Below are 23,186 nucleotides of genomic sequence, written 5' to 3'. Positions count from 1 at the left end.
GGAGAGGAGTCCTGGAAGGAGAAGGGGGAGCATCCCTCCAGAAGCTTTTCAATTTTTAGAATAGGAAGGAACATGTCTCCCAGAGTGAGAATGTTGCAGCACTTTCTCTGTCTAATCACATTAGGGCAGTAACAGACCTGTGATAGGGAGGCAGAGCTAGAAGTTTGGGAGGGAGGGAGGGAGGGAGAGACAGAAGAAGTCAACATGGAGACAGATGAGCAGGGAGATGATCCAGTCCCCTCGTGGTTTTAAACAGCCACAAATAGCTAAGGTTTTCACAAGGTTAGAATAATTGGGTTAAAACATTACCTTTATCATGTGGCTCTGAAATTATTGTATTGGCATCTTGTAAATTGTGATCTTATTGATACATAAACCTGATTGGATAATTAAGCCTTAAGAGTCATGTTTCTGCAGGGTAACTAGGCGCTAGGTGACTGATTGTGGGGTGTGTGGGGCGTTGCATGTAAATGAGATGATTTTGCTAGCTGGGAGAGAATAACAGGACTCCGCTGGGACATAGTGTAGCCCGCCAGTACCGGCACTAGAGTGGGAACGTGGTCCAGCAGGGCAGGAGAGATTGAGAGGTGATCTTTTTCTTTTAATAATTCCTGCAACATGAGAAGACAAGGTTGGAGGTGCTGGCCCAGGGCAAGAGACAGGAGCACAGGAATTTGAAATAGACTTTGCAGAGGGACCTCTGCAAAGGGCATAGCCCTCATGGGCCTTGCTGGGGACATAGCCCAGTTTTCCAGAGCAATTAGCCTAAGGAGGAAGCTGATAGACTGGAAGGAGCTGTACTGTCATCTCTGTTCTGGCAGAGAGAGTGCTCTCTCTGTGTTAGCAGCATTCAGGGAGACCCTAAGGTTGGGTAGGTGAAAAAAGGGTCTCTCCACCATACCCCTATGATGCCAACAGAGCAAGCAGTCCCTTCGAGTTAGGTGAGCTAGTGAGCCATAGGAAGCTCAGCCTCCGGAGACTGTGTTTGTAGAGCCCATTCTTAATCACTCCTGAGCCACATGGCCAAGCCTTATGAATCCGTAACAAGTCACACTGTAGACAGGAAAGCTTGCAGACTTTGCCTCGTTCTGGGTCTGTATAGTCAGCTCCTGTTCTGAGACTCAAGCTTCTGAGTGCTTTCTTTGCTTCAGCTGAAAGAAAGGGGAATGGGGCGGGGGGAGAAGAACAGAAGGAGGAAAACAGAAGGAAAAAGCTGCAAGTATCTTCAAAACATAATCTTGGGCCAGAGAGGTGGCTCAGAGCGTAAGGCCACTTGTTTTGTTTGTTTTTTGTTTTTTTGTTTGTTGGTTTGTTTTGTTTTGTTTTGTTTTTTGGTTTTGTTTTGTTTTGTTTTGGATTTTTGAGAAAGGGTTTCTCTGGCTGTCCTGGAACTCACTCTGGAGACCAGGCTGGCCTCGAACTCAGAAATCCACCTGCCTCTGCCTCCCAAGTGCTGGGATTAAAGGTGTGTGCCACCACTGCCTGGCTTAAGGCCACTTGTTAAGGCTCTTGCAGAGGACCTAAGTTTCACTCCCAGCACCCACATGATGCTTCACAATCATCTGTAACTCAAGTTCTAGAGAGTCCAGTGCCCTCTTCTGACCTCCATGGGCACCAGGCATGGGTATGGTACACATACATACAGTTAGGTGAATCATTCACACATAAAATAAAATGAATAAATCTAATTTTAAAAAAGCAATCTTGGGATGAAAGAAAATAATGATTATTAGAAACTCACGTTTACTCACTCATTCATTCATCCAGCCAATATATATTAAAGTTAAATATATTCCAGGTAATTCTAAAGATACTAAACCAAGTAAGACAAAGCCTTTCTCATGTAGGGTTGCCTGTCCAGAGTGCAATTGAGACACCCAAGTAATTGTCAGTACGAATACGGAAGTTTTACAATCTGCAAGAACAGAGAAACAAGTACAGGGTTCACAGAAAGCAGCTAGGAGGTTGTAGTGAGGGAGGTCATGAGAACATATGGGGACATGCTTCAGATCAGTCTATGAAATGTACTAAAAATGGAGGCCGTAGCGGGAGGGAGCAAAGCATCGAAGCGGCCGTGAGTGAGATGCAGCACCGAGGCTTCTTCCTTCTCTCCCTTCTTGTCCTCTTGGTGGTCACATCCGCGGTGGCCAAGAGAGAGAGAGAGAGAGAGAGAGAGAGAGAGAGAGAGAGAAGGTGAAGAAGGGCAGTGTTCGGAGTGGACCTGGGGGCCCTGCACCCCCAGCAGCAAAGATTGCGGCATGGGTTTCCCCGAGGGTATCTGTGAGGCCCAGACCCAGCGCGTCCATTGCAAGGTGCCCTGCAACTGGAAGAAGGAATTTGGAGCCGACTGCAAATACAAGTTTGAGAGCTGGGGGGCGTGTGATGGGAGCACTGCCAACCAAAGCCCAGCCCGCCAAGGGACCCTGAAGAAGGCTCGGTACAGCGCCCAGTGCCAGGAGACCAAGCCCTGCACCTACAAGACCAAGTCGAAGACCAAAGCTAAGAAAAGAAAAGGAAAGGACTAAGTCAGGAGGCCAGGGAGCCTCTGGCCTTGCCGGGAGTCTGGACGGAGCCCTCCTCTCCCACAGGCCCAAGATATAACTTACCAGTGCCTTTTGTCTTCCTGTCAGCTTTGTCAATCACGCCTGCCCTCTCACGCCCACATCAAGTGCCCAAAGTGGGGAGGGACAAGGGATTCTGGGAAGTGAACCTCCCCATACCCCCTTTTGTTCTCCCCACCCTGATACCTGTTATTAAGAAATGAATAAAATAAACTCACTTTTTTTCCAAAAAAAGAAAAAAAGAAAGAAAGAAAGAAATGTACTAAAATGTAGTAGCATCCTCATTTTTCTGTTTCGGTGCCTCTGCTCCTCTCCCTCCATATCCATATCCTTCAGGCTGATTTAAGTCTCAGGAAATAAGAACAGCTTTTAGAATTATGTTCTGGAGCTGGGAAGAGTTCAACACAGAAAATTTCCCCAGAGCCAAGTGGGGTGAGGCTAAACTCCAAAAAGCAACTTTATGGTAGCCTTAGAAAGAAATAGGAGTTAGCATGGATTCTATACTGTTTGGGAAATGGCTGAGGGAGTTAGGGGGGACTTCCCTGTGAGTCTCTGTTGGGTACCACCTGATTTCCATCTCAGGTGGTTCTTGGTCTCTCTGTCTTGGAAGTATTGGGAGACTAGAGAGGCAGAGATTGGAGCAAGGAGCCCTTGACCCCTGTAAGAGAAGAGGAATCTAGTGGAAACAGACTCCTGTCTCCAACGGAGAGGAGCTGAGGTTCTCCCTCTGCCTTCAGAAGCCAGTGTCTTCCTCCCACTAGGTTCTGCAAACAGAAGGTCTACAGCATGGGTTATACTAGCTATGCCAAGGGCAGTCATGGCATTCCTGGATGTTGTATTGTTTATTCCCAAGTTTCCTGTCCATTTGTAAGTGAATCAAGTGATTCATTTTCCATAAACAGTGGATGAACAGAAGAGGAAAATCCAAAAGCCTGGGACGGGCACTTGGCTCTATAGAAACTGCCAGGGGAAAATTCTTTTCTCCAGTTGACATCCCTGTGAGAAGTGGCCAAGTCTCTGCAACAAGGGGTTGGTCCACAGCTGGGCTGCATCATCCAGAGAGCCTGGATCTTCACACGGACCCATTAGATCCATCCCAGCACAGATGTCCATACAGATGAGACAGTGAACATCAGGGAAGCATGTGGCTCGGAGAACTCAAACTCTCCCCAGACAAACACTGAGGCTTAGGAGGAGGAAGTTTCCAGCTGGCAGAGCCAACAACAGAAGCAAGGAGGAGGGGTCTCCACCCTGGCTTTGCTGTAGATCACTCTGACATTTAACCTCTCTAATTAAGACCTTCCAGAATGTAACCTTCGGGATGCCTCGTGTGTTTGTTATTGCCAGGGATGACAGCAAGAAAATAAATTCTATGTGTAATTGTATGGCATGTTCAGGGGGTTCTTGTTAAACACACACACACACACACACACACACACACACAGTGTTTTATAGAGTGTATCTATTTTCTACTACTGACTGCTCTGACAAGCATTATTCTTATTTTACAAGTGAGGAAAAAACGCATGAGATTAAGGAGCTCTGGTCAGAACCCAAACATAGGGGAAGACAGATTTCAACTCCCTGTACATACATACATAGGACAGGGAAGAGCTTCTTTATAGAGAGTCAGGGCTCTGCTTCTTTCTTTGCCTTTAAATTTGAGGAAAACTACAATATTCTTTCTTCCTTAAAATCCTCATCAAGCTGCAAAACCTCTCAAGCCTGGAGAATGGCTTCTTCCCATCTCTGTGTGTGGTGCATGCTCTGGCGGGACCTCCGGTGTCTTTCTTTACCATTCTCCACATTATCACCCAGAGACAAAGTCTCTCACTGAACTGGAAGCTTTTCGTTTCTGCTGGGCTGGCTGACTAAAGAGCTCTCAAGATGCAACTGTGTCTACCTCCCAAAGGAGGAGTTACAGGCCTGTGTGGCCATGCCTGGCTCTTTACATGAGTGCTGGAGTCTTATCTGAGTCTTGATCACACTGGATGAAGCATCAAGGCTGGGCTAGCAGGAGATATTTCTATCAGCTCAAAACCAGGAAGCTGAAAGCAGGTGACAAAGGCAGGCCTGGGGGAGTTGCCAAAGTCAGTGCAAGGAGATAACAGTGAGAAGTCAAGGAAGGATGGACACGTGAGCAGTGGGGATGGGGGTTGGAGGGTGGGGAATGCCACCCAAGCATCCAGAGCCCAAACTCAGAGTTAGGAAGCAGGGAAACTGTTGAGAAAGTAGAAACTAGAGCTCGAACACACAGTCTGGAATAGTCTCCTTTCTCCTGGCAAGTCTATCAGGCAATTCCAGAGAATTCATGAGCATCTCTTTCTCAGCTGGCCCCTGTTCACATGGTCTCTAGCCAGCCACTAGAGAGTCACAGACAGGTCCTTCCCTTCCCTTAGGATGCTTGGGGCATCTGCTCCACACATGGCGCTCCTTACAGTTTCCAGGCACCGCCACAATGACATGAAATTCAGAGCACGATGTCACTTCGACCTGCAACTGGGTTCCTCACCTATTCACCAGCCTCTGTCTTGCCCTCAACCAAATCCTGAGACCTTGGCACTTCAGTAGGACAGGCAGGTAATTTCTCATGACTTTCCCATGGTTTTAACATGATGCCTTCACTGTGTTTGTCAGGCTATCTCAACTGTTCTTGGTCCTTGCTTTCAACTGCCTACATGGATCTAGAGCTCTGGCATCCCCACTGAAGGCCACTCACACATTTTTGTCTTCAGCCACCACTGACCTCTGCCCAGGTCTGATAGAAAGGAATACCCAGAATGTGTTTCTTCAGATGGTATTCTTTACTGTCCTGAAGTCTTACTTGAATACTCCTTATCAGTCAGGCCTTCCTCGTTCTTCCTATTGCCCTAATAATCTGATAAACCATTACATCAGCTCCTTCCTAATTCTCCATAGAACTTTGTATATTTCAACTCCACAAACTTTATTAGTCTCCCTAGATGCTACCCCCAAACACATACTCATATACTCTCTCACACACATTAGAATGTCAATTCTGGGGCCAGAGTTTATGATGGCTGGTTTGCTCACTAGCATCTCTCCAGTCCTAAGAACAATGTTTGGCACCCCAAAGGGACTCAATCAATATATGATGAACATGTATTCATCCCCTCGGGGATGTGATGTTTGCTGGGACCACAGGAACAATCACGTGACTGATGTTCTCCATCATCGGCCTTGAGTATTCCTTCCTCACTGGTATAGACTCCTGCCAGCCCCAAGCTTCCAGCCAGCTTCCTCTGTTCTTTCCCTGCTGGCTGTGCTACTGTGTTCTGAGAACCCTTGTGTGTCATCCAGACTCTGTAGGTGATTCATCTGCATCCGCAAGGAAAAGGGTGAAAGTCCTTCCCTGGGAGCTGTCTTTTCTAGCTCTGCCTTTCTGTGGCCTTTCATTGGGTTGGCCATGGAAGTCAGATGTCATGGAGATACCTTTACTGTCAGGCTTTTAGGGATTTTGAGTCCCTTCAAGTCTCTGAATATACTTTTCTAGAAAGCTTTCTGTCTGCCCATCCGGAAACACTAGAACCCAAGCTACTTGTAATCCCTTAGTGAATGGGTAGAGTTCTCACATTCCTATTCCAAGATGGTTGAACTAGAAGACAGAGCAAGAGCTGAAGACCTCCTAAACCCATGATCTTTGAAGAAAAATGTCTGTAGCATCTTTGGTTAGACACTCTGTATTGCCCTTCCTTGTAAGCCCCCCTCCCCCCGTGCTCCTGAGATGACCTTTCCCCATGTCAGCATCACTAGGATTTGTGGCTGCTTCCTGCCATGTGGATCAGCTGTTGGTGCCTGTTAAGGATCCTATAATTAGAGCCCAAGGGCTGCAGCTCTTGGTTAGCATTTTGCCTAAACAAGGCTCTAGGGATCCTTCCTGCCCAGTTCATCTCACATCCAGTCATTTACTCTCAAATCAGAAGAAAGTGAACAAAGGTTTGGTCCCTAATAGTCTTCCCCTCCCACTTTCATCTTTCCCCTCCGCTGACTACAGTCAAAGTTTGAAAGCCAAACTCAACCCTAGAGAATTGGCAGGAGCCGGAAGGGAGGGGCTTAACTCAGGTTAAAAGCAGTCTGCCAGTAGGCACACTAAAGAGAACCCTCCTTTGATTTCACTAGGTGGATGGAGCAGGGGGGTTGATTATCTCTCTGTGTTCCATGGGAGGGAGTTAATTTCCTTTCTGAGTTACCATTTCTTTTCTTCTGCCCCAAGGAGCCCACTCACCTTCTGAGGTAAAGAGTAGTAAAGTGAAAACTGTGTCTCCATGTGCATTCTCCAGCCTTAGGACTCAGTTGGCTTTCTCTTTCTATGATTGTCTAAGGAAAAACCGGAAGCTCTCATGGTGCCTGCACAGCTTTAGCTAGAAACACAGCTAGATATGAAAATGTGTTCTCTGTGTGGAGGGACCCCTTGGTGCTTCTGTTTTTCAGTTTAGAAGAAGTTTCTAGAGATTAAGCTTTCCACTCACCCCAAACAGAGAAGTGTGTGTGCGTGAGTGTGTGTGTGTGTGTGTGTGTGTGTGTGTGTGTGGAATGACTCTAGCTGTTATGAGTAGTGACTGGCACTGTTTGAGTTATTCACAACACACACTGCATCAACGACAAATGAGAAATGACTCAGCTCAGTAACTGAGAGCCAGAATAGCCAGTAATTATGAGGGGTGCCACCCAGATCACCACCTTCCTGCTCAGGGTCCATACCTTCTGCACCAGCCCATCCTTTCTCACTGCTGGAGACTCTTCTGTCCCAGCTATAAGAGTTTCCAACTCCTTACTGTTCAGTTATCAACCAGTGGCTCTCTCTGTTATAGTGGGTGGGAGTAGACAAACTAGCCTTTCTTTTTGCTAACAGGGAATGCTTAAAGAAAGCAAGCACCCAACTCTGTTCAGTGTAGCCACAGCTTACACACTACAGCTCAGACAGCTAGAGATGGCTTTAATAGCCTACTATTAGGTGGTGGAGAGAGGGAAAGAAGGGAAGATGGCAAGAGAGGCAGAAACAAGGAAATATTTTCTTACAGTTTTTTTAATTGACATCCATTTACTTGATTTTTTGCAGAGACATAGAGAGTTAGGAATGGTTGGTTCCTTACCATCCTATATGTGCATGGCAAGGAGTGGGGGAGTCTCTTTAGTAACTACACATTATATACATTCTTGTGCTCTCTTTACCTTCCTCTCTCTCCCCTGCCCTCTTCCCTTCTTTCTTGTGTGTGTGGGGGGGCTCACACGGATGCACGAATGTGCACACATGAGTGTGTAAATGATGTAAATCCATGTGATTGAGTGAGGAGGGGTTAAGGAGGGTAGCTAGGGAATGTGGAACCGAGGGAGGGCAAAATGGAGTCCACTAGGTTCGCTTGTTTTCATGTCAAGTTTTGCTAGCCAGCTGGAGAGAGGGGAAAGAAGAGCTTAAAATCCTGGTAGAGAATTTTTTTCCTTGGTCTGAACATTGTTTAAATTCCTGAAGTGGGTGATCCCTGTAATAAATACTTTGGACTTTGTGAGACAGATGTATTTACTACTCAAGTTTAAAGTTTGGATTTGATGGATATGAGCTTGGGAATTCATGGGACTGGGGTGTGTGTGTGTGTGTGTGTGTGTGTGTGTGTGTGTGTGAGATGTTGGTTCTCAGTCTGCGTGCACAAGGACTTAAAAAGAATTCCATTTATAGCAAAGCAAACTTCTCTGCCCATTTCTTGTGGTTGCTTCTTCAAGGCTGGGCCTCACCCTGTGTTTTGTATGATTGGCCTCAGAAGATGTTAGAATGAAAGGAGGAAATTGGACTCAGAGCCAAGGTGTTCTTACTCACTTGTATGTGAATGTACTCACTTGTCTGTACCACATCACCTTGTGGGTATGAAGGAAAACAATGAAGTATACGAGCAGTCATAGAAGCAGATACCTCCAGGTGCCTAGAGGAAGAGCTGGAAAGATATGAGCATATAGTCCGTGTCATATATCTATCTCCAGTACATGTCAGGCAGCCATTATGTATTTATTGTAAAAGAAGAGTGTATCATTTGAAGTATGGGCTCTTTCAGGACACAGAATCTCTTGGCCAGGTCAGAACATGGTATAGTCCTTTAAATACTGCTGTATCAGCCCTGCCACTGCTTGAGAAAACAAGGGACCCAGGTAATGAACAAGAAGCAGCCTGGAGCTGTGCTGGCTGTGAGCCACTATTGCCTTCTGGATTGTCAAAGTGTTGCTTGTGCACATAGAGGAAGGCCAGAATAGCCACTCTCTTCTATGGGTGTCAGCATCGCTCCACACTGATGGAAAGAGGAGGTAAGGGACGGAGCATTAAAGACCTCACTCAACAGTTTAGTTTGACTCTCCAAAGACTCCATCCAGCCAATGAACTCTCTGCCCGAGCTGAGTGACAGGACCATGCCTGATGGGGGCCCATGTTCAAGGGGCCTCAGCCACAGGTCACTGTGTGCACACTGCCTGCTGCCACCCAGTAACCCAGATAGTATTTCAGTTTTCCAGCATGGAAATGAAGTCTTTCTCAGTGTTAAACAATGTTTAGGTATCAGATGGAGCATTGTCTCACCTTGGCCTTGAGCAGAGAGTACTCAGAGCCAGCACCAAGAGCAGCCTGGAGATTCCTGTCCCATCAGTCCTGTGAAAGGTTGCAAGGGGACAGGCTAGGTTTTATAATCCACTTATAGCAGATTTACTACTTTGAGCTAATGTGTAAGTTGGCAAATAAGAGATCCCATCATCCTACCTAGATCACTCTCTGGAACCAGGAAGCACTCCATAATAGATAACCAATCCAGCATTTGTTTGAGAAAACTTTCATTGTATAGGCTAAAGCCCATGATGCTTGCAGCAGAAGGAATAAAGGTGTAAAAAATATGCTATTTTAAGCCAAAGCTTTAATTTTAATTTATTTACTGTAGCTTCCAGGGCCATTTTGTTTTTGTTTTTGTTTTGCATTATTTGTATGCTTTATTTCCGTTACTATTTTTCTTTTTGAGATCCTGAGAATTTTTCTTTGGTATATCACTGATACATGTTACTTCCAGCATTTTCTTGCAAGGCTTTTAATTTCCACGAGGACTTTATTATCTTTTATGGAAAGTCACAGTGGGCTTGATCGTAAATGCAGAATTACTGCTGAAGAACTCCCCCCTTCACAAACTGTCCCTGTGTGTCAATGGAACTAACCTTTAAAAAACTGCCTGGTTACTGTTCTCAAGGAGGAAAGAGTATCATTCACCTTTCTCTTGTAAGTCCACACACACTTTTTTGCAAGTGACACCAAAAAAGCCTTACATTGAAGCCCAAAGAGAAGGCGTAGACTCAGGAAAAGTGGGTCTGGCTAAAACTCTGAGTGGAGTCCCCCAACCACCCAACCCAGCAGGTTGCCCTCCCAAAATGATCCACGAGTTGTGTGACTTTCCAGGATATGTCTGTCAATGGGGCATCTTCAAAATGTAACCCATTTATTACTTTGAGAACATTCATTTGAATATCCCTGACCAGCTATGGAGCACAGCATTAGATACGGGACACCAGCAATATAAGTTTGTCTTTGCACTATTTGTTGGTGAAATTTTCAGCCCCCAGTACCTGAATAAGTAGAGTGCCAGCCTAGCGTCAGACTTAATGATTCACTAGGGAAATCTCAAAAGTAGAGGTAATGTCAATAGGCAAGTATTAAATTCCTCTGGAGATTACTTGAGATAGTCTTAAGAAGGCATGCAAAGTTCCCTGGGAATTTGCCTATCCCATCCCTTCTCCTCTGTCTTTCCTCCTTTCAATCCATGCTCCTTCCCCTCAACCCTGCCATGGTCCCTCTCTCTCTCTCTCAATTGATGGCTTTTTCTTCTTTAATTATTATTGTTACATAGGTATTAATATAGGCATATAAATGTGACAGCAACACCTGTTTGGTGTTGCTGTGTATATATGATTTCATGGCTCACCACTTTGTATTGGATAACCAATTAGGGAGCTCATTCCTCAAAGAAACTAAGTCTCCCTTTCTCCCCAGTCAATCATTAATTGTCTATAGCTCTTTGTCTATGGGTGGGACAATGCCGCCCCTCCACCCCCATATCCACTGCCACTACCACCACCCTGAGATTTCCTCTTTCCAAATTATCCATTGCTCAGGTCTTCCTTTGGCAGTCATATTGTCAAGCTATCATGGAGATTGCTTCCCCTTCTCTTTTAGGAGACACACTCTTACTTTCTGGTCCTCTGGCTCTTACCATCCTTCTGCCATGTCTTCTTCAAGAAGCCTTAGGTTCATAAGTTGTGTTGTAGATGTTCCCATTAAGGCCTGGTCAGTTGTGGTTTTCTTTAATGGTCTTTGTTGTAAAGAGAGATGATATATAGGGTGACAGCTACACTTACCTGTAGGTAAAAGAAGGTTATATAGACTGCAGTCAGAAATTAGGCTGATCTAGGAAAGTAGTTGTGGTGGTTTGAATAGGTTTAACCTCCATGGATTTATTGGCTCCATTGGTCGGCCACAGGAAGTGGCATTATTATGAGGTGTGACCTTCTAGGAGTAGATGAGACCTTGTATGAAGTGGATCACTGTGTAATGTGTAGGTGGGCTTTGAGGTGTCCTATGCTCAAGCTCTATTCAGTGTGGAATGAGAGCCTCCTCCTGACTGTCTTCAGAAGACTTCTGCTGCCTGCAGATCATCATGTAGAATTCTCAGCATCTCCAGCAAGATGTTTGCCCACACATTGCCATGTTTCCTGCTGTGATGATAATGGACTGAGCCTTGAAAACTATAAGCCAGCCCCAATTAAATGTTTTTCTTTATAAGAGTTTCCTTGGTCATGGTGTCCTTCTACAGCAATGACATGCTATCTAAGACAACAGTGGTAATAGGTTCTCCTCAATGACCCTTTGCCTCATTAGCCTGGGTATTTGGCTAGGTTTCTAATACCAGGCATGATTTCTAAATCAGTGAAGCAAAATAGAGGACTCAAGCACAAGCCATCTGATACATGATAAAAATATATGTTATATTTATTTATTTATCTAATTTATTTGTGTTAACTTGACTCTGGCTAGAACTTTATACATGACATTATCTCCCAGTGCCAAAGGTTGGACACTCCTGAAGGTGAAAGATCCAGCCAAGGAAAGGCCATGGGTTTGATAGGTTTGAAAAGCACTCCTACCTTGCATGTGCAGAATGTGAGGTCTATCATAGCAGACTAAGTTTTGTGTATGGGTGATGTTCTGATAGTTACTATGAATACATGAGCAAGCAAAGAGAACTGTGGATGAATGGTTTTTGGAAGATAGGGTCTTGCTGGGTAACCTAGGCTGGCTTCTAACTGGAAATCTTCAGCCTGTGTGTTGGGATTGCAGGTATGCACCATCATACATGGTATGGGTGGCAACTCTTTTGACCTCCTTTTCTTTCCTTTATTATTTGACCTCCCTGAGAAAAGAATGGTGTCACTCTGCTGGTTGAATACAGTCACTTCTGCTCTCTGACATGCAGCTAGGAGAGAGATGAACTTACCAAACTGGGTGTGCTTTGCACTTTGTGCCCCACACTCGTCCCTGCTTGCGCAAATCCCCCTGCTTACGGTTGAATGGGAGGATCCAGAGTCTGTTAAGTCCATTCATATCTCTTCATAGACCACACTTTGCAAACCTGTAGTTCAGAATGGATGGCCTCCCTGAGCACCAGGCCTGCACATGCAGCTAAGAGCTCAAAAGGAACTTGTAGGGATGACACTGTTGAAAATAGCCAGAGGAAATCATTTAGCATTGAATTTATGAGATGAAATCATAGGCTCTCTCCCCACATATAGTGTTTTAGTGGGTAAAACAATTACAGTGTGTTCTATCCTGATTAACCCTCCTCAGGGCAACATTTATTGGCATTCCCCGTGACAACATAATTAGTATTCTAAGGGTATTTTTCACCAGCTGCTTAGGTCTTGAGTTAAAAGTCAACAGCTAAATATATAGCAGGGTGAGTGCATAAACAGTAAAATTGATTTTAGCACTCCAAATGACTTGGTTATCTATATTTATAGCTGTAATTACAGAAAGACTTAATGCCTTCTATAATCAGTTCTTTATTGAAAGTTTCACGACAGAAGACTAGATGCTAATTTACCTCGTGGCATCAAGGAAGGAGCACCGCCCTCTAAGCCACATTACTGGCCTCAGCTTCTAGGTTCATTAACTACAAAACATGTGGCCCTGCGTTCCATGTGGTGCATTAAGGGCTTCGTTATGGAGCTGTTTGCAAAGGCCATTTCTATTTCAAGCGGCTAACACGCTATACACCTTTCCCCTGAGTCTAGTTGTCTGTTTGAGTCTAGGGAATGAGTGATGCTCTTTGTTATTAGAAAGATAATGTCAATTCTTTCTGATGTGTGCTCAGCTTGGCCAAGAAGTCTCATCTTTCCTATGTGAATGCCTTCTTATCTGGAATATTTTTTTTTAGTCACTCCTGTGTAGTGGGAGCATTCTGTATATATTCTGACCTCTGAGATGGGAAGATTTTGCACACACTGTGTTGTTATAGTTATTTTTAATTTATGCTATAAAAGAAATAACAACTGGTTATTAGATGATTGCTAAGTACCCAACCCTTTCAAATATATGCACATATAATGAATGTGTGTTGCAAATATATTAGCTGTGGTGTATGTTGTGTATCTGTGTGTGTATATGTATATGTAAGTGGGTGCATATGAGTGAGGAACCAGAGGGTACCTGAAGATGTTTTCTTTAGTCATTCTCCATTTTTTCTTTTTCTTTTCTTTTTTTTTTCTGTTCTTTTTTTTTTTCTTTTTGAGACAAGGTTTCTCAGTAACCTGAAGGTCAAGAATTTGGTTAGACTAGATGGCTAGCAAGCCCCAGGATTCTCCTGGTTTCTACCTCCCCAGTGTTTTGCCCAGCTTCTATGTGAGTACTGAGATTTGAACACAGGTCTTAAGCCCTTTACTGATTGAACCATATCCCCAGCTCCCAAAATAGTTTTTAACAATTATATATATGTACATATATACATATATATACATGTGTATATATATGAACACATTATAGATATATGTTTATATCTACATGCACTCATGCAGGCACACACATGCATGTGAGTGCACACACACATACACACACACTTTGTAAGGCAGACACTGTTTTTCTCTATTTTATATATGATGAATTGAGCTCAGATAGGTGAAGTGGTTTAGTTGAGGTAATACAGCAACAAGTGGAGGCTCCGCAACAATGGAGGCCCTGCAACAATGGAGGCCTGGCAACAATGGAGGCTCTAGTTCCTAAGCATGCGTCACAGCTGCAGACCACCCAAAGGAACCTCCTGGCATTCAGACATCAGCATGCCTACTGTCTTCTCTTTGCTATTGCTATTCCCTTGAAACAGACGTTAAACAAGTAGATATATGTACATGCAAATATATGCCAGGCACTTATGCATGTGTGAATTTATCTGTATTCACATATACTACATAAAAGAACATAAGAATTAGCTTTCTCTTTACTGTTCAAAAACCAATCTGTTGTATATGTAGCTATAATTACTCAAAGAATGTTTCCTACCAACCTTTGTGTCTAGACTTATTCTAGAAATTTTCAAATATCCATGTCTGAAGCATAGACTCTCGTGATCCCGCTTGATCTTCACGTCACCTCTGAAAGCTAGCAAATTTTATGTCATTTTGCCTCATTGTAGAATTGAAGTGACTTGTCCAGAGCCAAGTCACCATTCAGAGCAGAACTCAAATCAGAATCCTGCTCCAGAGTCTAGAGAGCCATTTGCCTTTCTGAGTCACCAAACAAAGAATGGTGCTCAAACAGATATCAAGAATAATCGGAAACAAGAAACCCCAATAATTGTCACATAGCAACAGAACCTGGATTTCAGAAACAGTGTTTATGAAGAAGTGTTCCCTGGCTGGACTGTGGGTCACCTTCGTCATTTACCAGTCTCTGTTCACATCTTTACCACAATTCCTTTGTGTTACCAAGAATCATGGCCCAAATTTGAATGCATTTTTCACCACAGAGTGATATGTGGTGTGTGTTGGGGAGGTGGGAGTCTGTGTGAGAATGAGTCTATGTGTGTATCTGTATGTGTGTGTCTGAGTATGTTTGTTTTGTATCTCTGTGTGTGTTTGTATCTGTTTATGTCTCCGTGTGTGTCTGTCTGTCTTTGTGACTCTCTTTCTTTCTTTCTCTCTCTCTCTCTTGCTCTCTCTCTCTGTCTGTCTGTCTGCCTCTCTCTCTCTGTCTGTCTCTGTCTGTCTCTGTCTGTCTCTCTCTCTCTGTGTGTGTGTGTGTGTGTGTGTGTGTGTGTGATTTCCTTTTAATACAGTGGTTCTCAATATGTGGGTCATGATCCATTTGGGGGGTCGCATATCAGATATCCTGCATATCAGATATTTACATTATGATTCATAATAGAAGCAAAATTACAGTTGAGAAGTAGCAACAAAATGGTTGGATGACTGGTGTCATCACACCATGAGGAACGGTATAAAAGGGTCGCAGCATTAGGAAGGTTGAGAAACACTGCTCTAATAGAATGTGAGTTTACTCTATGGTCCAGCTTTAACCTGATGGTAAATATTTACCCTTTCATGCATTTGTTCAATAAAATTTTTGTTGAGCTTATCTTCAATGATCAGGAAAATCCAGAAAAAAATAAGGAAAAAGATTCAGAGACATAAATCTCCATTTTAATTATCTTGCCACTAGACAGACTCTCCATAAACTTTACAACCCCCTCTGCCCAAAATATCAACCTTTGTCTAGAAAAACATCTCTAAAACTCTACTTTCCAAGAATGGGCTGGGGCAAGTCTGAAGTTCCAGAAATGGTCCACAAAGACGTCCTTTGGGGACTTAATGTGCCCTCCAGGACAGCGGAACCTATAAAATTGTAGGAGGGAATTCTAGGGAGGAGACCTGCAATAGGGAGGCAAATGGCTCCCTCCCACCCCAGAGTTAAAACACAATGTCCAGCCTTAAAGTACTGGGAAAGAGAATGGTGAGCTCACTCTCTGTCTGGCACAAGTTGCAGACTATTAAGTCGTTTGGGAAATGTGGACTTGTACCAATCTACAAGATTGGCCATGGCCATTTTAATGTGTTTTTGAAAATCAGCGAGTGCTTAAAAAGTTGTAGTAAAAGCCCTAATAAACTAAATTAGACCGGGACTCTGCCAGAATTGTGTTTACCTCCTGAAGTGGAGGGTTAGGAAACCACCGGGAAAAAAAAATTCAAGGGAAAAAGACAGATAAAAGATCAATAGATCCATACATCCTGGGGATCATTTGGTCAGCAGAATTTGCTGTCAGGTGTCAAGGGCCACTCATTTGCAAAGCGGCAGGTGAGTCCTTTCAATGACACATGGTTATGAGTAATGCTACCCTACATCTCTTTCCCCCTCCTTTTTTTCTTTTTCTTTTGTTTTGTTTTATGAGTCTTACTTGTTTTTACAAGGGTAAGTTTGGAGAGAGGGGGCATAGTTACTGTAGCCAAAGAAGAATAAATGCTTTGTGCATTGTGCATACCCATGTAGTATACAGAACAAGTACTAATAAGAATAAAATTATTGGGGCAAATAAAATCACATATGCTTTTTAGTCACCTGGGACAGCGGCCATGCCGACTTTCTTGAGCATATAAAATAATAATCCTTCACATCTGAGTAGCATTATGGAGCTTATAAAAAGCCCTTTCACATATATTATCATGTTTGATCCTCAATAGCCCTATAAGTCAGGAACTATGTGTGTTATTATCCCATTTTACAGTTTGAGAGAGGTTAAGTGGCTTGTCCAATGTCACAGAGCTACCAGGCATCAGCCAGCGCTTCCAACAGCTTTCTGGGTTCAACATGTTCCAGGATGAGGTGATTTGTGGAAGGAAAAAAAAGACAAGGATATTTGTCACAGGAAATGGCATCCCTAGATTCCATGGGCTTCAGAAAAATTGTCGACCCAAAAAGAGGATAGGATCCAGGGTTTTGCACTGTAGGTATGAGTGCAAAGGATTCTTCCAACTCTACCATAAAGAAAGAAAGAATCCAACTTAAAAATGGACCACAGACCTTAAAAGGGCTGGTTCCTCATCAAGAAAATGTATTGGTGACAAATAAGCCTGGGGAGAAAGGTTGCACATCATATGTTACAAGGGAATCTGAATTTTAGAATAAAATTGAGATGGGGGTTTGGGCCTATGGCGATGTCTTAGTAGATAAAATGCTTGTTGCCCAAGCATGAGGACCTGAGTTCAGTACCCCAGCATATCCTCTACCTCTGGCCTCCATCCATACTCACTAATGTGTGTGTCTACTTCACACATGTTTGCACACACCCACATGAAGACACACACCCCCTCACTGTGTGCACAAACAAACAGAGGATATGATGTCACTACACACCTGTTACGTATTGCTAGATATGTGCATATCAGAACTAAAGCAAGAAGATGCTGCACGTCTGTCAGCAGGGCCAGAATTCAGGACATGAACCCCACCATATGCTCATGAGAAAGTGGAGCATCTGGACCTCCTGACTTGCCATGGATGGGAATGTGGGATACTACAGCAGCTTTGGGAAACAGTTTGATGGTTTCTGGCAAAACTAAACATCTCTCTGCCATACAACCAAGTCACACTCCTTGACATTCATTCAAAGTCGAGGATTTAAGTCCACACAAAAACCTAGGTATAGATTTTGGTAACAACTAGAATCATTGTCTCCAGAACTTGGAAGCAACCTAGGTCCCTTCAGCAGGGGTAGAGTTAAGGTTACGGTTGTGGTTAGGTAAGGTACCATGAGACCTTCGATCCAATCGATGACCTTACTTTGTCACAACTATAACCATTGAGAGTCCATCCTTTATATTGGAGTTTATTCTTAGCATTGTATGGTCTGTGGCTTCACTGTGACAGTGTCATGCAGAGTAGCTTCAGTGACTTACATATCTTTGCATATGATTTGCTCATCCCCCATCCCTCTCTCCTTAGCCACTGGCTAGCGATCTTTTCAATGTGTCCATAACTTGGCCTTTGTCAGAATGGCATATAGATGGACACATACAGTATCTACCCCTCTTTTATTTTCACCTAGTAATATGCATCTTATACTTCTTCCTTTTCAAGGCTTGCTGGCTCATCTTTCAGCATTGGAGAGATTATACTGTTTGGATGTACCATCGTCAACAATGATGCCATGGTGACAGAGGGGGCTGTGCACATACAGGATTGGATATATGAGCAATCTCTACACCTTTCTCTCAGTTTTACATGAATCTAAAACCTACCCCTAAAATCCCACCAAAAGCAAAACAAAACAATCTTTTAAAAATAAAATAACTCAGGGAGGAGGAGATAGCTCACTTGATGATAAAGTGCTTGTGGGCAAGGTTAAACACCTGAGTTTTATCTTCCACATCTACATGAAAAAGTCAGGCATGTTGGTGCACTGCTGGTGTTTCTAGTAAGAGGAAGGTAAACACAGTGGGTCTCTGAGGCTCAATGGCTAGCCAGCTTAGTCTTACCTAATGCCAGGCCAGAAGGAAACCCTGTCTCAAAAACAAAGGTGGATAGCATCTGAGAGATAACAATCAAGGTTGACCTCTGGCTTGGGCACACCTATGCATGTGCACTGCACATGCCCCCACTTACTTGTACATACACAAATATGCACACATGTATATACACATACAAATAAATAAATGAAGAATGTCAACCTTAGTCTCTTGTCCACAGTTCATCTCTATCATCAATCAGTAAATACCATGTCAGCGAATAATGACAAAAGCAAAGAAAGGGATTGTGTAGATATAACAAATGCAGAGAAAAGAGAAGGACAGGGGGAAGGAAAAGAGGGAAGGGGGGACCCTAGAAGCAGAACCTGAATTATCTCTCTTGTCATTCTTTTGCATAAAGAGGATTATTTCTTCAACCCGTTTCAACAGCTCACCCTTTGGTTTTCAAACTTCTCCATCTTGGCTGGCATCTTTTGGAGTTCTGAAGCCAGTACCTTCTTTTTATTTTCAACCTCTGTTTGTATGTGTGCATGTATATTCATGGAAAGGGGCATGTGCCCACTACGGGCTGCCTGTGAAGGTCAGAGGACTATCTTGGGTGTTGGTCCACCTTGTTTGAGGTAGGGTCTCTGCTGCATGTATGAGGCTAGCTGGCCCCATGCTTCCAGGGATTCTCCTGTCTCCACCTTCCATCTTGTCATAAGGAGTATTGAGATTACAGGCTGGTGCTACCACATCTTTGCATGACTTCTGGGGATCCACTCTCAGGTCTTTATAGTTGCTCCATAAGCATTTTGCCAGTTGAGCATCCCCACGTCCCCCAAGTGCATTCTTGGCACACCCATGCAGTTTGTATAAAACACCATCCAAGCGCTTAGCACTTGAATTGTTGTAAAGTTCTATTTTCCTCCCTCATTTAGACTTTCTGCTCCCTGAAGGGCTAGGTCTCTTCCTTTCTGCTTGCTCATGGATCTAACTAGCCCCTGTAAACATACCCTAAATAAATGCTTGAGGGATGAGTACAATGTAGTTTCAATTTTGGAGTTTTGGTTTCTTCAAAAAATACATTTTAATCGCAGATGTGGGATATGGGGCTGCTTCAGACTGTCCACAGCAGCTGACTATGATTTGCCTCATGCTCTAGCAGAGGTATGGTTTTGCCAGCTACAGATCGTCCCTGCAATCGTGTGAACTTCGGAATTCTGGGAATTTTTCAGAGGATATATAAGTGCCAGGGCCCTGAGAGGTAGGATGGGTTGTTGGTTGGTTTTTGGTCACTGTTAGTCATTGTTGGTTGTGGTTTGTTAAGTAGTTTGTGCGAGTAGAATAAACAACAAGAAGAAATACAGATTCTGACAGCAAAGATCAACCCTGGCCCCAAGGAACAATAAAATACAATGCAGTACAATGCATTTTAACTTATATACTCATGGGCTTCAGAAGAAAACTCTGTTCCTGATATTTCTGCTTTCTTGGACCCTACCTGGGGTTTCCTCATGACAACTCTGACATGGTCTGCGACCTCTAGTGTGCTGTCAAGTACAGGAGCTCGCTTGGTAGGTCAAGGCTGAAAGCTGAATGAACTTGGAACTGGGTCTGTTTTTCTATTAAGAAAACCAAGCCGGGCGGTGGTGGCGCAAGCCGGGCGGTGGTGGCGCACGCCTTTAATCCTAGCACTTGGGAGGCGGAGGCAGGAGGATTTCCGAGTTCGAGGCCAGCCTGGTCTACAGAGTGAGTACCAGGACAGCCGGGGCTACAGAGAGAAACCCTGTCTCGAAAAACCCAAAAAAAAAAAAAAAAAAAAAAAAAAAAAAAAAAAAAAAAAAAAGAAAACCATGTGGTTTGTGACAACAGCCAGACTCAGAGGTAATACCTGAGAGTGTCCCTCAGCATAGGAATCTCTTTGCTCTGTGAGTGCCTCCAGCTCTTCAGCCTCCATTTAGCTATACGTCTTTACTGATGGCTCACTAAGTAAAGATCTCCAGACCCTGACTGCAATTATATGCATAGAAATTACCTGAGGTAATGAATTAATTATACCTCTCTCACATCGTTTAACACTACTCACAGACATAAGATGGACTGCGTCATAAGAATAGAACAGAGTTGTACACGAGGTATGGCCAACCTTTTGATTTCTGTGGGCCACAATGGCTAAGTAAGAGTTATCTTGGGCCCCACACATGACCCAGGGGTGTGGAACTCAGGACCCATGAACTGTAAAAGTGTACATTGCTTTACTGCCTGACATTGAGACACGACCTTATCACCTATAACATTCATTCTGGAGAACCATGCAGCTGAGTTAAAGAAACAACTTACAAAAGAAATCTAATGATTTTTAAAGTAAGTTTATTATTTTGTGTTGGACCACACTCATAGCTATCCTGGCTGCATGAGCCTGTATTCCGTAGGTGGGACACCCCTGGTAGAGTCTCCAAAATCTGGAGTTATGCTTCCACTGGGGGAGGTGGGGAAGGTAAATGTAAAGAGTTATTATTTCCTGCGTATATGCATAAAATATAATAAGAGTAAAGTTAGTAATTTGAGTGAAATGAGAAAGGACCCTACATTTTAAAACAGTTATTTTCCCGCAGATTCCATCAAGCATCTTTCACTCCCCAGACCAAGATCCTTGCTACTCATTTGTTGGTGTCAGCCACCAGGATGGCTCTGGAACCTCATAAAACATTAAATCCTTGGAAAAACATTTGTGGTCAATGAGAGTGACCCAACACATTGTACCACACAAATGGCCTTGTCTAACCTGACACCGAACTTCTACCGGGAGTGGATCTCGAAGTATAGCTTGATTGTAATCACATTGGGCCTTACTTCAGCAACGCAACTTTATGGCTGGGCATTTCCTAGTACTTCATAAAAATTGCTCTTGTGTGTTTGTTCCAATGAAAGAAGATTTGTCTCCCAGGAAAGCCACCGAGACATGGAGAGACTGCAATCTCCTTTTGGAGTATTGGGTTTCACTTTATGACATATCTTGCTGTTTAGTACAACATATCTATATTAAAAAGCACGAACAAGCTGGCCTTGTTCTGTTCTGTTCCCGTCCCTCTCTAATGTACATTTATAAAAACACACATATCTGATTCCACACGCACTGTACAATATTTTATCGATTACAGGGGAACTTGGTTATATCATGTTTCCAGCGACTGAGGGAGAAAAAAAACAACATAGAAAGTGGGAAACACTGAATTTGATTATGCTAGGCATGTCGTTTGAAAGACCTGAATTGTGGGGAGGTCTTGTATGTAAAGATAATAAAAATAGGTTTGACTCAAAAGCTACCCTTTTACATACCATGGGGAAGGGATAGATAGCCCCTGTGTATTCTTCTATGTCTAGACACACACACTCTTTCCCAGAGCTTTCTCCTGTTCTTCAGTTTCTCCCCAGTCAAACTTCAGCTCACGCATCAGTGGCTTGGGTTATTCCAGGGATGGGCTGTCTAGCCAGTCCAGTTTGTTTTCCTCTGCAGTCAGTAACTACTTCACATAACACAGGTCTCCTCCCTGCATTGGCTTGGATGTGTGTCACTCAAAGACCTTTGACCCCACAAGGAACAGACTTGAACTTCCCAAGGGCAAATAAATGCTTGTTCTTATTGTTCTTTTTTATTTCATTAACACATTTAACTCTCTAATGCATCCCATAATTAGTATTTCCTATGAAGAGCAAATGACTTTTTCCCTGTTGTTTGTTTATTTGTTTTGTTTTGTTACTGGTATTGTTACCAGCTATTTTGAACACCTTTCTCTGAGTGGTCCTCTCCATCCTGGCAGGGCCCAGGTTTGCTCTCCTGACTTGTGAGAGGGTATGGGAACACTAATCCATTCCATTGTCTCCTCAGTCTCTCTCTCTCTTCTCCAATGCAGCTCTGATGTAAGAAATGAAGCTCTGAGAACTATTTAATGCCAGGAAGGGAAGGACCAGCAGCTAACTCTACCGTGAATATTCTTTCTTAAATTTTTCCTCTTTTCTTACTAGTTTATTCATCCAACTAAATGCTAGGTTCATCTTGAAGTTACATTTCTATTCCAGTGGGACCTCTTGTTGTTTGATTATTGTTTGCTTTCCTGACACAGGGTCCAGCTGTGTGACTCCGGGTGGCCTGCTTATCCACTGTCTAGCACAGTACCGCCTCAAACTCACAGCAATCTTCTTGCCTCGGGCCCCTGGGATTTTGATCGTGAGTTCATTAATTCTAAAACTGAGTTTTGAGAGAACTTCCATCCCTTGTCTCTTTGCGTTGGGATACAGCATGGCTTTCCCTTCTGTTCTTCCGTTGCATCCGATGAACACCTTTGTTTTCGTTGTTTGATTTTGTTTTCCTTTTGTCAGCTGAGTCCTGCACAGTTCATAGTTCGGAAGGTGCTTTGTATCTTTATGGCCAATTCAGAGACAATCTTTTCCCATCAAATCTACAGTTAGTTGTTGTAAAAGGAAAAGACTGATTTTTTTATTGTTTATTTCATATTTGATGACCTTCCTTGACCCTCATCTAGTCTATCATTTTTAGCTGATTCTTGTGAGATATTTTTTTCAAAGGTGTTTTCTGAAAAGAGTGATCCACCCCCCAACCCATCCCCCATACACCCATTTCCAACAAGCAAAGGTCATACTCCTCATTTCAGGTCTGGTTTTTATTATAGCAGCCAGAACTCCTATAATAATGGGCCATCACAAACTCAATTTTGATCCTTCCACTTTCATGGGCTTCTTTCCTTGTCTCTGGCCCTCACAATCCTCTTTCCCTGCCATGTGATGCTTGCTGACAACTCTGTCCCCTGGCTGGCACTTCTGTCTGCCCACACCAACTCTGGCATTTTCCAACCTGCGCAAGTATACCTCCTGGGTTGGCCAGACGGCATTCAGCAGCCTAGCTCAATCTGAACTTCATATTTCAACAACCAATATGCTTCCCATATACAGATGTCCTATGCAAAATTTGGAACACAATTATATTAAAGAGGATTTTTAAGAATTGTTTCTTGAAATTTAGGCCTGACTGGGTACCCCATGACTTTTATTTGCCAAGATAGTCACCTTAGGGTCACT

The 23,186-nt window shown here is 43.5% G+C and overlaps 2 protein-coding genes across 7 annotated transcripts in view; both read left to right on the top strand.

Moving 5' to 3' along the window:
• The window catches only part of Ankfn1 (ankyrin repeat and fibronectin type III domain containing 1), a 407,382-nt gene that overhangs the window by 106,981 nt on the left and 277,215 nt on the right, over positions 1 to 23,186 (top strand). The gene's annotated exons all lie outside the window — the stretch shown is intronic.
• On the top strand, positions 2,084 to 2,650 carry LOC116076893 (midkine-like). Of its 2 annotated transcripts, XM_031350949.1 has the most exons (2): positions 2,084 to 2,157; positions 2,342 to 2,650. In XM_031350949.1, the coding sequence occupies exons 1-2, from the start codon at positions 2,084 to 2,086 to the stop codon at positions 2,523 to 2,525; spliced, it is 258 nt and encodes an 85-aa protein (XP_031206809.1). In that variant the 3' UTR covers positions 2,526 to 2,650. The 2 variants fall into 2 exon arrangements, with proteins under 2 accessions (XP_031206809.1, XP_031206808.1); XM_031350948.1 differs by lacking the exon at positions 2,084 to 2,157 and having other exon boundaries at positions 2,160 to 2,650.

This window comes from Mastomys coucha, unplaced genomic scaffold (assembly GCF_008632895.1).
Source record: "Mastomys coucha isolate ucsf_1 unplaced genomic scaffold, UCSF_Mcou_1 pScaffold5, whole genome shotgun sequence".
NCBI lineage: Eukaryota > Metazoa > Chordata > Mammalia > Rodentia > Muridae > Mastomys > Mastomys coucha.
This window is presented reverse-complemented; position numbering and strand designations above follow the sequence as displayed.